The sequence below is a fragment of the Harmonia axyridis genome, chromosome 7 (genome assembly GCF_914767665.1).
Source record: "Harmonia axyridis chromosome 7, icHarAxyr1.1, whole genome shotgun sequence".
In the NCBI taxonomy this organism is placed as follows: domain Eukaryota; kingdom Metazoa; phylum Arthropoda; class Insecta; order Coleoptera; family Coccinellidae; genus Harmonia; species Harmonia axyridis.
Window position 1 is genome coordinate 4,585,705 of NC_059507.1, and position 16,043 is coordinate 4,601,747.

At 34.1% G+C, this 16,043-nt stretch overlaps 1 protein-coding gene across 2 annotated transcripts in view; it reads right to left on the reverse strand.

The window, feature by feature from the left end:
• Positions 1–1,348: 1,348 nt before the first annotated feature.
• Positions 1,349–16,043, reverse strand: part of LOC123685407 (sortilin-related receptor-like) — a 28,909-nt gene continuing 14,214 nt past the window's right edge. The window contains exons 11-22 of one of the 2 annotated variants that reach the window (XM_045625079.1): positions 14,558–14,987; positions 13,982–14,175; positions 11,596–11,876; positions 10,835–11,176; positions 10,553–10,777; positions 8,749–9,022; positions 8,458–8,684; positions 8,098–8,379; positions 6,818–7,025; positions 6,453–6,709; positions 4,233–4,536; positions 1,349–2,753 (exon numbers count right to left, since the gene is read on the reverse strand). In XM_045625079.1, coding sequence (XP_045481035.1) covers positions 2,332–2,753; positions 4,233–4,536; positions 6,453–6,709; positions 6,818–7,025; positions 8,098–8,379; positions 8,458–8,684; positions 8,749–9,022; positions 10,553–10,777; positions 10,835–11,176; positions 11,596–11,876; positions 13,982–14,175; positions 14,558–14,987 — 3,446 coding nt within the window. In that variant the 3' untranslated portion in view covers positions 1,349–2,331. The remainder of the gene's footprint in view (positions 2,754–4,232; positions 4,537–6,452; positions 6,710–6,817; positions 7,026–8,097; positions 8,380–8,457; positions 8,685–8,748; positions 9,023–10,552; positions 10,778–10,834; positions 11,177–11,595; positions 11,877–13,981; positions 14,176–14,557; positions 14,988–16,043) is intronic. The other variant, XM_045625080.1, reaches the window with a different exon arrangement.

Genomic DNA, 16,043 nt, shown 5'->3' on the forward strand with positions numbered 1-16,043 from the left:
CATTAGGACTTTTTGGGATAGATGTCAATGGTGCCATCTAGGAAGAGTAGCTCGAACCCTGTGTTTGAGAGGATGAACACATTACAGGATTCTATAAGTGTTTGGCTACCGGCATAATTAGTTCAGTGAAATGCGGATAGATGGCTTGTAGCCAAATTTCTTACTGATTGAAATTTTAAATTTTCATTCCGAAAAACTTACATAATTCGAGTGTCATCAGTTGTGTATTAAGCCTCGAACATATTTTATGCGCTATTCGAAAAAACTGATTGCAGGTGCAGCATGGAAAATTCTTCAAGTTATCAAATTTTGAAGCTGAACCGACAACATATATGAACCGAAATGCATCCCACAAAATTCGAAATTACTAGGTTTTGGGATCTTCTAGGGAGAAACTGATTGTAAATAGGGATTCAGCATAGAAAATTCTCCATGATATCAAATTTTGAAGCCGATCCGAAACCAAAATTGTTTTTGTCGAAAAAATATCCAAGGTTATAGTCTTGGTTTTTCCGAATAAATCGACCGATCGAATTTGAAGTTTTCATGGTGTATTTGAATGGTTTCGGGGATGTAGATTCCGAATTAGGCAACGATTTTGATCAAAAAAAATTGTCTACCCATTCAAAACACTATTTGTCTACAAAATTGGCAATATCTCAGTTTTGAGGCGTGTTAGGAAGAAACCGATAGTAGGCTAGTATTCAGAATGAAAAATTCTCTAAGATATCATTTTTTGAAGGTCCTCCACAGCCAATTTTTGATTTAGAAAAATCCCACATAACGCTTGATGTCTCGGTTTACAGTCCTCCTAGGAATTATCTGATTGCTAAAATTGGTATAAAGCATCGAAATTTCCTTATTATATCAAATTTTGAAGTAGATCTGGCCATAAATTCTATAAGTAAAATTTTTCTAATCAGATTTTTTGCTAGGGCTCAATAGTGCTATCTAAGAGGAGTAGCACAAACCAGGATTTGATGGGGGTAGCTCATTACAGGATTCTATACGTGTTGAGCACGGAAATAATTAGTTCAGTAAGATGCGGTTAGATGGCAACACGATTGTTGCCCCACAACCTCAGTTGTGGGGCAAGCATACCCATTTTACAAGCTTTAGATTTATGCCACCAGAGAGCAGACTAAACCCAGTTGAAAATGTTCCCACAAAACTTGAAATATCTCGAAATTGAGAACTTTTAGAAGAAAACCGATTACAGATTTGTATTCGCTGTGGTCGAATCAAATTTTCAGGACGAAAAATTTGATTCAGGTTCCATGGGTTTCAATAAAAAAAAAATTCCAAGTATTTATATGTATTTGTTTGCTAGGAAAAAAGGATACACACATCTTTTCCAATATTTTATTGAACATCCAACATTTTATAAAGGTTAAGATAAAGTCAAATTCTTCCACTTATATCAAAATAAACTTAAAATTAAAGTATCACAGAATTTGACCTATATATCAAAAAAAAATCTAAATACTAAAATTTCACAGAACTGAGAAATTCACAAGCAACACTGCAATCGTTTGTAGAAAATTCGACTCTTTGCCATATTGCAAGCTTTTGTAAAAATGTATATGAATCTCTATTTAACACTAATTCTGGACACGAGCAATATGAAAGTTTCGAATTTCCAATCAACTTGAAAGATTTCTTTGGAATTAATACCTTGCGTTGTGCAATAACTCTAATATTTAATAGGATTTATACCATTGAAACATCAATTAATAGTAATATAGAAAGAATAAGGTTTTTTCATTCGTACAACCAAACATTGAAATAAATTATAGAACGAAATGTTCCACTTTGAGCAGCTTGAGAAAAGATTTTTGACACAGATATATCACAATATAAAAATAGGTTGACGCAACACTCAAAATGTAGCTTTCGATTACCAACAGAATTCCTTCGAAAATCAGCATGTTTCGACATACTATAATCACAACAATTCGACGAAGAAATTCTGAAAGCAACTAGCGTCATAAATTTGAAATCATAAAAAAAAACATCGAAGTTTAATTTGAAATGGAAGAATACAGTTATTCATTGTTGAATTCGATAATTTTGATATTAGGATTAAAAAAAAATTATATTAGCAATTTCAATCGGTGAAAATCATTCTTTATTACAAATTACTCAAATAATTTCATTTAAAAAATACGAAAACCAAGACTAGAAGATACTACAGACAAGCACTAAATCAATAAACAAAAACAATGCATCCATAACAAACCCAACCTTCCTAACACACTCAATATGATAGGTTATTATTTTTATTTTTAAAATAGTTTTATTTCGAATTTTTAAATAGGATACAATTCTTGTTTAAGCAATGACCAGAGGCTCATCGTCTGAGAAACCTTGAATTCTTGGTATGTCATCCTCTAAACCGTTATTATCATCGAAAGTTGCGGCATCAGATCTTGTATCGTAATGCGAGTTTGTGAAACGCGAGAAGCTCTTTTGGAGCCTTCGGTGTCTCACAAACAACACTCCGATAGTGACAGAAAGTAAAACGAATAGAGTGACGACGCATATTATCACTGTACTCACGCTACTTCTGGTCAATGTTACAGATTTACTCAAATCGTTGGACATCGATACTCTTTCGGATATAATCGAGCTGAAGTTCTCATGACTCTTCAATCTGACTCCGAACGTGTACATGTTACTTGTGAAGTTAGTGTAAATAAATGGTGGTTTGTCGACAAGGAACTTCTCTGAAGAATTCTCGTTTAAGGTGTCACCTGAAATAAAAAAAATACTGAATATAACAAAGCACCGAAAAAATTTTGGAAACAGACAAAACAAAGTTGTAGTTAATTTTTTTTTTAACACTTTGGCCGATTTCAGCAATTATTTTATTGAATTTTAGCTTGACTTCTCGGAAACATAACTGTTCAAATGTCATCCTCAGTCACTCCGTTTTTTATTGTATACAGGGGCAAAAAAAAAAAATTAGCATATACAAGGTGATTCACCGGGATGGCCTACTAGACGTTTATGGAAAACTAATTATAATTTTGTGCTGAAAATTTGCATATTGCGGTTTGAGACAATGATCTTTCTCCCTAAAATATTTTCAGATCTCTACAACTTCCGGTTATACCGGAAACAGACTACTACTTCCTTATTTCAAATGGCACACCCAGTATATTATTGCATCATTAGATAGCTTTTTTGACGACAATTTCGTCAATATGCCATACCTTGGGTAATACTCAACGGTTCATGAGTTAATGGGATTCTTATAAACAAAATGGTGGCGATGAGGACTCGCATTATTTTGAATATTTCGGCAGAAAAAGCTTTTTTTCAAAAATTTTTTTTCTTTTTCGATTCTACAAATACGTAGTATTATAAGACTGTTGCGGTTTGGACCAAAAATGTACACGTTTGATGAATTGATGTGAGTTTTGATGAATTTGAGTTGTCCAAGTTCATGATCTTCTTATGAACACCCTGTACATTTTTGGTCCAAACCGCAACAGTCTTATAATACTACGTATTTGTAGAATCGAAAAAGAAAAAAAATTTTTTGAAAAAAGCTTTTTCTGCCGAAATATTCAAAAAAATATGAGTCCTCATCGCCACCACTTTTTTCATAAGAATCCGATTAACTCATGAACCGTTGAGTTTTTACCCAAGGTATGGCATATTGCCGAAATTGTCGTCAAAGAAGCTATCTAATGATGCAATAACATACTGGGTGTGCCATTTGAAATAAGGAAGTATTAGTCTGTTTCCGGTATAACCGGAAGTTGTAGAGATCTGAAAATACTTTAGGGAGAAAGATCGTTGTCTCAAACCCCAATATTCAAATTTTCAGCTCAAAATTTCTATTAGTTCCCCTAAACGTCTAATAGGCCATCCCGATGAATCACCCTGTATATGCAAATTTTTTTCGTTTGCCCCTGTATACAATAAAAAAAAGAAGTAACTGAGGATGGCATTTGAACAAGTTACGTTTTCCAGAAGTCAAGCTACAATTCAAATAAATAATTGGTAAAATCGGCCAAAGGCTAAAAAAAAAAATGAATTACAAACTTTTTTAAGATTTTGTCTGTTCCCCTAATTTTGCTGGTGTGTATTGTTTTATTAATAGAATTGTTTTTTTATTAAAAGATTCTTTGTTTTCACTTCTATAAAACATTAATATACACTTGAAACTGCTTTGTGGTAAAAGTGGTAGTAGTAGTAGTAGTAGTAAAAGAGATAAATTTAACCTTCCGAGACCATCACTTCGTAAATGTACTGCCCAACAAGTTGCGGAACTTCTCTTTCCTGCCAATACAGTACATAACTACCATTATTCTCCACAAGAACTCTAACCTCATACGGCGGTAATATTGGAGGTGCAACGTAATCCACGCTAGGAGTGAATCTTGCATCTTTTTCATCAGTTGCCACGCTCACATTGTAGATACCCCCATAGGATACGTCAAAAATGTGCTGCATATTTGAATTGCCGTCATGTTTTTTCAGCTTGAATAATGAAGTTGCATTCGTCACTTCCTGGTGCACTTTTATCTGAAAAAATATATATAACTTTCAAAAAAGATTTTCTCTATTTCAGTATCGTAATGAGTTCATTACAGTACTAAAAACAGTGCTGTACAGCATTGTTTTCAGTTATATTTTTCGTTTTGTGGTTGTCCATACTGACTTCCAATTCTATCAAGATTCAACAACTGTCAATAATTGTCAATATAATATAATCTGGATATAGTGAAATGATTCGCAACATTATTCACAATTTATCTTAATTCTGGTAGTGTTAAATCGATTTCGTCAGACATACTTCACGAATTTAATGTGTAATTGTAAATTATTTCAAAATTTGAAACATACGAATCAAATTCATATTCCGTAACCTGTCAATTCTCGTAACAGTCATAACAACTGCCAAGATACAATATAAAAGTCACTAGGATGTATAATCCGAATTTTTCGTTGAATTTCGACAATATTTCACAAAACTTGAGTGAAATAGAGAAAATATCATCTAATACTTGTTGCAGAAGGCAATTCCAACACTCATGCTTTCCAAAACTCGCTCCTTCATCGCTTGTTTTCGAATTTTGCATTCGTGTTGGAATACTGCAACTTGTTTTAGAATACAGTAAAACCTCGATTATCCGTTCTCCTATTATCCGTTTTACTCTGTAATCCGTGCTCGTCGACATTTTCACTCATCCGTTCCTACGAGCAGACATCCACTCGATTATCCGGGATTCAATTCATTACGCATGCGCCATAGTAATAATTTGGTATAATTTGAAAATGTTTTAGTCGATGATGTTGAGGAATGGCTAAATTCGGATTTAAATGAACCCGTTATCAGATACTGGATGATTCAGAAATCGCATCAAAATTTTCCCAAGCTAACCACTGTATGGATACAGACGATTGTCGATTAAAGTGTTGAAGAATTTTCCACGCAGGAAATAGTTATTCATAATACAAGTGCAGAAGGCATTGATATTCTTCCACGAGCTCAAAATTCAAAAACGAGCCACGAAGTGGCGAGTTTTTGAATGGACGAGTGGTAGAATGAGCCTTCTGTACGAGTATTATACATTATTTTCTCTAATCCATTGCATTTTTATTGAAATTGATGAAATATTTCCATAAATATCATTTAGTGATTTTTGCATTGAAAAATGTTGGTTGGCAGAACTGATTTCTTTAAGGCAAATTGATGAATTGACAGATAAAGCCGTGGCGGAAAGTTCGGAGTACCAACATATAATAATAAAATATAACCATGAAAACTGTGCGTTTCAGATATATTCTCGCACAATTTTTTTCTACAAGATGTGGAAGAATGAACGGAATAACCACAGAATTAGAGAAACACTGTTTCTGCCAAAGACGCGTTGAGATTTGCAAATGGTCTGATGCACTATTTAGAGCAGGAAAATGATACGGATTATATTGATGTCCTCCACTTGAGGAAAATTCGGGCTCACATTTGTCTCAAGATGAATAATAAAAAAAAGACAGACAAAAATTACATACTTTTTCAACTAAAATATATACATTCGATGTATTATAGGTACCAATGAAATGATTTGTTTTTCATTTGTATATTTTTATATGGTATTATGATTCTATTGATTTTGTTGCTTAATAAATAATTGTACCCCATACATTTCTCTAATTTTCATAGTTGTTGTGCGTATTTTGAGGAATTTCGATTGTCCGTGTTTTTCGATTATCCGGGAACCGTTTCCCCTCCATTAGGCCGGATGATCGAGGTTCTACTGTATACTATTATTCACAATGCATTTTCTAACGGTAAAATGGTGTGATACTTTGTATCTAGACAAAAGATTGAAAAAAATTGAATAGTCAATTCTCTGCCTTTATTCGACCTACCAATTTTCAAGAAAACCAGAAGTGATAAAACAGAAGATAAATATTCACGAATGCAGACTACTTACAACATATCTAACGCTTTCCGGAGTTCGACAAGAAGGTTCCCATTGCAGTTTCATCCTCAGCGGATTACCATTATCTTTAACGACTGTTAATTTTTTCGGTGGTGCCTTGAGATCAGGAGATGTGGTAAATTCTACCCAATTATGGGAAAGTGGCCCGTAACCGAGGGGACCAACAACTCCAACAGTGAAAGTATAAGTTTCGCACGCTGCCAATTGGGAAATGATTGCAGAAAGATTCGAAGTTTCTATTTTAGGTTCTGTAACAAAAATACTTTAGGTTAATTCTTAACGATAAATGCCTATAACGTAAGTTATCAAATACTGTTATTATTCATTATTCAACAGAGTAGGAGATTAAAACTTACTGTTGAATAAATCTGTAGCATCTATTCCATAGTACACCCCATATATCCAATCAGCGTTTCTGTCATCATGAACCTTTTCCCAGGTGAGGTTAACCTCGGTAGAATTGATAGATCCTATAATATTACCCACTTCCGGAAGTGGTTTACCTTTAGTATGCTGTCCAATAATTATAGTAGGACCGATGAAATGCTTTTTGTATGCGTAAATCTGAAAATGATACAAGTGGATGTTGAAGATGTTAAGTGTGTAGTAAAATGAGGAATTTTCTTTCAATTGAGTATAAGATTTTCCATTAGGAATCATACAATTTAAAATGCAACACTGCATTATTTTTTGACATTTCTTATGTCATTTGTGTTCAGTAGGTTATGCATTCAACCATAGACGATAGGAAATAGGACAATACGATCTATTAGAGATGACGTCACACACCGCTATTTCAGTTCTCCTGACAGTGTTCGGAATCCAAACAAACAAATTGTCATTCAAATTAGTACGTTGTCGTTGAAGAAATTTGCTTATTTTAATAAATAAGATTATTTAAGGATCGATTTCACTATTAATTGATAGACAGAAGGAACGAGATTAATGCCAGTAAGTTCGAACTTGAAGTTCAACTAATAAACACGGCTTTTTACAAAATCTGGGGAATGATACAGGATTCAAACTTACTAGTATTAACCTCGTTCCTTCTATCTATCAATTAATACTGAAATAGTTCCTCAACTACTCTTATTTATGAAAATAAGCCAATTCCTTCAACGACACCGTACTAATTTGAATGACATTTTATTTGTTTGGATTCCGAACACTGACAGGAGAACCAAAAATGGCGGTGTGTGACGTCACACTAATAGAGCGTATAGGATATAGTAAAAACTTTTATTTGTTATTGAATATCGTTAAAACGTCACATTTCAACCTAAAATAGTGAAATAAATCTAAGGATTTGAAATTTTGATTTCATTGCACCATACGGCAACATCGACTGCAGATTATATGGATAGAAAAGGACATAAATCTGTAACGATTAGTTAAACAAAGTTGGCTATGATTTGATCAGGTATAAGAAAAGCATCAACAAACAGAAGAGCATAGAGTTCATATCCGTCATGTCATTTTTCATTGGATTGGTTGTACAAGTTAGCCTACTAGGCGCTGTTGTCACTTTGTGCAGCCGTAACAAACCCATATTTGAATAGTTTCTTCAGATAATACGAAAAAATCACTTATTGAGTGGTGTGTATCTAAATAACAGTATAATTAATCATAAACTCACTTTGAACTGATAGTTGACTCCAGGTGACAGGTTATTAATGGTAATTTTATAATCTTTAGTGGTTCGAGGTTCTGATAGGGGATAAGCATGATCGTTTATGAACACATCAATATGAAAACCTTCCGGTTGCACTCCTGTATAATTCCAAGCCAAAGTTACGCTGCTGTTTGTCACGTCCAGAGCCACTAAATTTTCAATGCCATTCAAATTGATGTTCCTGTCAAAAGTAAAGGTGACTATTTCAGATTGTTTACTTTTATGGAATCTATTGGAAGCCGTAACCTGCAAATGAGAATCGTACGATAATTTCAAAATATCCATCTTCGAATTTGTAAGTTTAAGGAATTCAAATTCACTTACGAAGAAAGAATATGTCATGTTATGCACAAAATCATCTTCCAATAGATAATCCGTCTCTGTCCTATTGTGTATTTGTAAGTTTCTTGAAAAATTGGGATCCAACGAACGCATGCCTATTTCGTAAAATTCCACAATTCCATTCGGCGACAAAGGCTTATTCCAAGAAATATTGATATGCGCGCTATCCACCTGTTTGACAGTTATGTTGTAAGGTTCTGATGGTATACCTGTGTAAAAAAAAATAATTTCAAATTGCGCTTTAACGGTTCAAAAATTTTCAAGAAGACATACCTTCTTTGGTAGTCGCTTGCATGAATTTGGCTGGAGGAAATATCACACTGGTATTCGTATTCCTAACGTAGACAGTCATGTTATAATGGGTGAATGGCTTCAAGTCATTGAAGACAAACTGAGATTCATTAGTCCACGACATGTTCAGCCATTTGTTTTCATCTATTTTGCTGATGCTGGGCATAAAATCTAATGATATATTCGAAGGTAATGGCATCCACCAGAAGAAATATACACTTGTTGCATTTTTTTCATCTGCTCCCATCTGAAGAACCTGAGAAAATTTTAATTCAATGACATTAACAAGGAAAACACTGCATATTTTTTCAGCAATATATATTTTCGATACATAATTCCTGAAATAATGTACTGATCCCCCAACTGAAAGCATTTTGGTGATATACATAGTCGAATCAATCAATAAAATAATACAATATTCCCATGAAGGAACTTTTATTTTTTTTTCAATTTTCTAAGGGTTAGGTATGGAAAATTTCAAGAAAATTTTTCAGGTTAAATCGACATTCGGCCAATCAGAGATCGTAAATTCTGGCACCGCTCACCGATTCTCCGTAGAGCTCACGGTTTTGAAGAAATTTGTACTCGAAATTTGGGAAAAAATTGAATTTCCCTCCAAAAATCGTTATATCTCCTGAATTATTTGTCGCAGACCCCTCAAATAAAAACGTTTTTCAAACATCAAGTTCTGATATAAAACATACTGAGATTCAAGGGCGTTGCTTACGTCCAGGAGAAGTTGCAGCCACGAGAATATTATCAATTTTTTTCTCAAAAATTTCAGATTTTTACCTATAATTTCTGAAATAATGTACGGATCGCCCAACTGAAAGCATTTTCGTGATCTACATAGTCGAATCAATCAATAAAATAATACAATAATCCCATGAAAGAACTTTTATTTTTTTCAATTTTCTAAGGGTTAGGTATGGAAAATTTTACGAAAATTTTTCGACAAAAAATTTTTCAGGTGTGATCGAAATTCGGCTAATCAGAGATCGTTAATTCTTGCACCGCTCACCGATTTTCCATAGAGCTCACGGTTTTGAGGAAATTTGAACTCGAAATTTGGGAAAAAATTGAATTTCCCTCTAAAAATCGTTATATCTCCTGAATTATTCGTCACAGACCCCTCAAATAAAAACGTTTTTCGAACATCACGTTCCGATCTAAAACATACTAAAGTTACAAGGGCGTAGCTTACGTCCAGGAGAAGTTGCAGCCTCGGAAATATTATTTATTTTTTTCTCGAAAATTTCAGATTTTCACCTCTAATTTCTGAAATAATGTACTGATCGCCCAACAGCAAGCATTTTCGTGATCTTCATAGTCGAATCAATCAAATGGTAGAATATTCCCATGAAGGAACTTATATTTTTTTTCAATTTTCTAAGGGTTAGGTATAGTATTCTCTTAGGTCCAGTGGAACAGTGCAAATCAGTTATGGCGAAAAAGAACCCAAGTAGGTACTCATTTTCACAGAGAAAATTATTTGTGTCATTCATTGCCCCAAGTAAATTCCTTAAATACAATGGAATATAACTGCCGTTAACCACTCTACGGTTGAAAAAGACAAATATTTAAGTCGCATCCCCTCTCAGCCATTGAAAGAAAACACTCGAATATCACATCTTTCCGAATGTATTTACCAATTCCTGTAATCGTATTAAATTGGTTTTACATCTGTTTAGAGCAAGAACGTTAGTCAATTTTAGTTCTAATTTTAGTTTCAACGATTATTAGTAAAATCTCACTGGTAATTCTTTAAAACGAAAGAAAAACTTACTTGATAAACTCTGGTGACTTTATCGCAATTACGTTCATCAAATCCATTGGAACAATCCATTCTACCATCACACTTCAACGAGAGAGGAATACAAAGACCATCATCGCACGAAAATAGACCGTAGGCACATTTTGGCACCTCTGGAACTTTAGGTAAATGGAAATCACAATTCAACTCATCTGTTCCATCGGGACAGTCTTTTTTACGGTCACAAACCAATTCTTTCTGAAATAAAAAAAAAAAATTCAGCCTGTAACACAAAAAAAATGTTTCAATTATTACCGCTATACAACTGCCGTCTTTTCTACATCTGAAGTGCTTGTGATCGCAGGTGCTGGAGCAATTAACTTCATCTTCTCCTCCGAAACAATCCATGTATCCATCGCATAACCAACTGCTCAATATGCAAGACCCCGAAGCGCATTGGAATTCGTTCTGACCACAAGATTTTGGCACGATACTCATGGTTGATTGAGTAGGAGAGGGAGATGTTGGAGCTTCATTATTTTGACAGCCAATTTCATCGCTACCATCGCCGCAGTCATCAGAGTGGTCACATTTCCACCAATAAGGGATACACTTGTCATTTCTACACTTGAACATCCATTCCGTGCATGTACCATTCTTGAAAAGAAATGTTTTTAATGTTTAACGGCTTTTGATTGGTTCCAGAAACAAGCAGTTGCTTGATACTTTTAGAATTGAATGTTGCTTGAAATTTTAAAACAAACATTGGTAAAAATTCTCCCATCAAAAGAATAAGGGACTTAAGAGGGAACACCACCACATGACTGCTCAGTCAGAGATATTTCTTCTTAGAAATCACCGATTTTTATAGGTTATTTTAAAAATATTCGTAAAAAAATCATATCAAAAATCATTATAAAAGGGGCAAAACTCTAATTTTGTGGAAATTTATAAAAGAACTCGTAAAGACAGTTCTTCTTTTCAACGAAAGTTGGAACTATTGTAATATTCTCAACGTGTTAAGCGAAAAACTAAATATTTCAAGAACTCAATATGCCCATTATAGGGAGACTCACCTGAGCATGAAACAAGTCGGGTAGGCTAGGCTTTTGTGGAACAGCAGACTCCGTACAGTTTTGCTCGTCCAATCCACCTACGCAATCCCTTTCACCATCGCAAACCCAAGCTTTGTAAATGCAAGTGTTGGACGGGGCCCCACAAAAGAACCGATCTTCGGAGCACTGAGTTTTACCACATTCCAATTCGTCAGATCCATCCTTACAGTCCTTCTCACCGTCACATTTCCAGGTGGTGGGAATGCAATTCGTGCCACCGCCTCCACAACGGAACTCATCAACTGAAAGGAGTTTTCGATTATATTCTTTACACCACAATGTTTAATCTACCTTTGGTAGACTCAGAATAGTTATTTATAATACAAGTGCAGAAGGCAATGATATTCTTCCACGAGTTCAAAATTCAAAAACGAGCCACGAAGTGGCGAGTTTTGGAAGGAACGAGTGGTAGAATGAGCCTTCTGTACGAGTATTATACATTATTTTCTCTAATTCATTTCATTTTTATCGAAATTTATGAAATATTTCCATAAATATCATTTAGTGATTTTTGCATTGAAAAATGTTGGTTGGCAGAACTGATTTCTTTAAGGCAAATTGATGAATTTACAGATAAAGCCGTGGCGGAATGTTCGTAGTACCAACATATAATAATAAAATATAACCATGAAAACTGTGCGTTTCTGATATATTCTCGCACGATTTTGTTCTACAAGATGTGGAAGAATGAACGGAATAACCACAGAATTAGAGAAACAAATTTATTATATCAACTGGAAGAAGTAACAAAATTCTCAGAGCTGCAATTCAAGAAAATACCTAAAAATAAATTAACATTAAGCGACATATGTACCTACGATTCAGAAATTTGTATTTTACTTTTTTTTTGTTTCTCATTATTTGCCCTTGAGCATATAAATTGTTTTGTTAATAATAAATTATATAAAACTTCTCGAAATACTTGAATAAGGATTATTTTTATCACAACTTATTTGATGGTTTTCACTCAGCTCATGTCTATTCCTCAAGGGTGTGGTCCGTATATTTTATTTATTTATTTATTTAATATCACCTTGATTACTATGGTTAGTAAGTTGGTGGTCCGTATATGTCAAATTCCTCAAAAACCATTTCCTCAAACTTCGGTTAGTTATCTGTCACCAGAACAACCGTATTTTTATTCTGGTTAGGTTCGGTAACCACGCCCACTCCGGTTGACAGTTGTCATTTTAATTTTCAGATTATTGTTTATGAATATTTTCCATGAAATCTAACACTCAAAAACTTTATTATTTTAATTATGAAACAAGTACCATTCAGAGCCATCAAGAACTATTAGTTGTTTTCAAATTAAAAGAGATCAACCATTTATAACCTGCAAAATTCTGTCAAAGAAAATTTTGGTTGACTAATGACAAGTGTCAAGCGGTCCGTAAATACGGTTACCTGAAACATTGAAAACCACTAGTAACAGCTCGGCGATATACGGATCATACCGTATATTTTGAATACTTTTATTAAACCTCTATCAAATATAAACTCCTTCAAATTTCATAATTATAATTTATTGAATATTTCATTATAGGTGCTATAACATCTACTGCTACTGAACAACCATCTGACTCCTCCCTGTGGAGAACTATTGGTAAAAGATCTTTATCAAATCTCCAATGTGTGTACTGTGATATAACATTTCCTGACCAAACTTTATACTTCCTCCACAAGGGATGTCATTCGGATGCAAATCCTTGGAAGTGCAATATTTGCGGGGAGCAATGTTGCAATGTTTACGAGTTCAACTCTTATCTTTTGAGCAAAAGTCATCAGTAACTAAAGTACAGATACTTCTAGATTTTTTCTCAATTCAAGAATGGAGAAAATGTTGAAGCCAATTGGCTTCAACAAAGACTCACCACTAAAAGTGGTATGGAGGCTCAAAAATTAAGGATATTCTTGATTAATTGTTAGGATTAAATTTTTTATTGGTAAGACTTCGAAAAAACATAATTTTTTAAAAATTCAACAAGCGATTCTAGCGCTAAATGTTTCTAGTCCAATATCGACAAATTAATCATTATTCACTAAATGTACTACATGTTTTCTCTCTGATAGTTCAATTTTTCTTATCATTCTGTCATTAATCTACAAAAGCCTTAAAAATCGCCGTTTGAGCAATGAAATTTTTGTAACCATTTATAACCTACAAAATTCTGTCAAAGAAAATTTTGGTTGACTAATGACAAGTGTCAAGCGGTCCGTAAATACGGTTACCTGAAACATTGAAAACCACTAGTAAGCGCTCTAAAATTCTCGGCGATATACGGACCATACCCTAAGCAGCTAACACAGGGTAAAGAAATATCATTAAAAGATAGAAAAAACTCACTTCGGCAAGTAAGAGGTTCCGAAGCACTACAGTTCAGTTCATCTGAATTATCTTTGCAATCATTCTGACCGTCACATTTCCATTTCATCGAAATGCACCGACCATTACTGCAAGTGAATTGATCCTTGGTACAGTTTAGTTTGGTACAATTGACTTCATCGGAGCCATCTGCACAATCATTGGAAAAGTCACATCTGAAATGGAAGCAAAATCAGTTGAAATAATATTTCATAGCTGCAAATTTGTTAATGATTAATAGTATATTCTAAAACAAGTTGCAGAATGGGCTCCTATTCCAACACGAATTGGAAGTCAGTATATACAACCAAAAAACGAAAAAAATAACTGAAAACAACGCTGTAATGAGTTCATTACAGCACTGTTTTTAGAACTGTAATGAACTCATTATGATATTGAAAAAGAGAAAAGGTTTTATTTTGAATAGCTTTCTGGGAACTGTCACTTTTGAAGCTGTCATCTTTTGACATTTGACAATTAGTGAACATGGAACTATACACATTTCAACAATTTCTATCGAATAAGAACAAAATTATAATTAACCAAAAGTCAACTCACATCCAAAAGCGTGGAATGCACTGCCCATCACCACAAACGAAATTGAACGGTGGACAGTTCTGCGATTTGCAATTGACCTCATCACTTCCGTCGCTGCAATCAGGCTCACCATCACATTTCCATCCGCTCGGTATGCACGAGTTATCCTGACATGTGAAGTGTTCCGGTGCACAAGTGCCGCTCTGCTTGGGACATGTTCCATTCACTGACGGTTTCACATTGCCAGGACAAAGACAATCGTTGTTCAATCTTATCATACCATCGGGGCAGAGGCAAGAGTGCCCCTCTTTCGATGGAGAACCCACACATAGATACGGACAAGAGTTTGGAGTGCACGTGTTGTTGCCTATTTGAATGCCATGATAGAACACTTTGAGATCCATCAGACCTACGAGTTTTTCCTGGACAACTTCCAAATTTTGATGGTCACCTGGATGGATCGAATAAAATTAATTAGTTTTAAGATTTGGATTTGTTATGACAATCAGTCTCATCAATTAGATAACTATGTTCAATTATGTAAGAAGTACACTAAAGCGCAACGAAGTAGCGAGTTTTTGAATCAACAAGTGTTAAAATAAAATAAGCCTTCTCTTTAAGTATTATACATTATTTTCTCTAATTCACTGAATTTTTATTGAAATCAATGGAATATTTTCATTTAGTGATTTTTGTATTGAAAAATGTTGGTTGGCAGAACTGTTTGCTGTGTGACACATTTGACAGATAATAGGTAAATTCATGACAGGAGCACCAACATATAAGGTTAGGCAGAATCATAGAGTAATAAACATAGATAGAGAAAGTATACACAATTTTTAAATGTCCACAACAGGGTTAGATTACATTGTCAGATTGTGATATATTTTCAAATCCACAATTTTACTATATCGTTATGAATGTATATTATATTGAATGAAATATATTTATTTGAGTGATTCCCGATTAAATATGCAAATTTGAATATTTGGAATGCGATATTTTCCCAATTGTCGAATTTATAATAAGCAGAATATTTATTATTTTCTGTATCTACCTGCTGAAATCCAAGGTTTGGCAACTTTTGCACTCCTAGTGTCATCGGTTGTTTCACGTCGTTTGGCGCGCTTGAAGTTTATTTTCTGAATTTCTGATATATTTAGGTAATTATTTCAATATATTTTAAGTTAATACGAAACGTTGATTCACTATGGGACATAAGAAGTGCGTTCTTTGTGGAGAAACTCGCGAAAGGAGTGAAATATCAGTGATATGTTTTCATTTCATTTCATGTTGGGGACAAAATTAGCTTACTGAAAATGACATATGCTCCCTCTATCTATGTTTATTACTCTGAGGGCAGAGTGAACAGATTAACATTATCAACGTTCTATATTTGTCAATTTCCACTCTCTTCTAATTGTAAGCAAGCTCCAAACATGTAATATTTTTGTGCCAACCGACACCATTATTAAATCACGTGATCTGGACTATCTAATAAGAAATG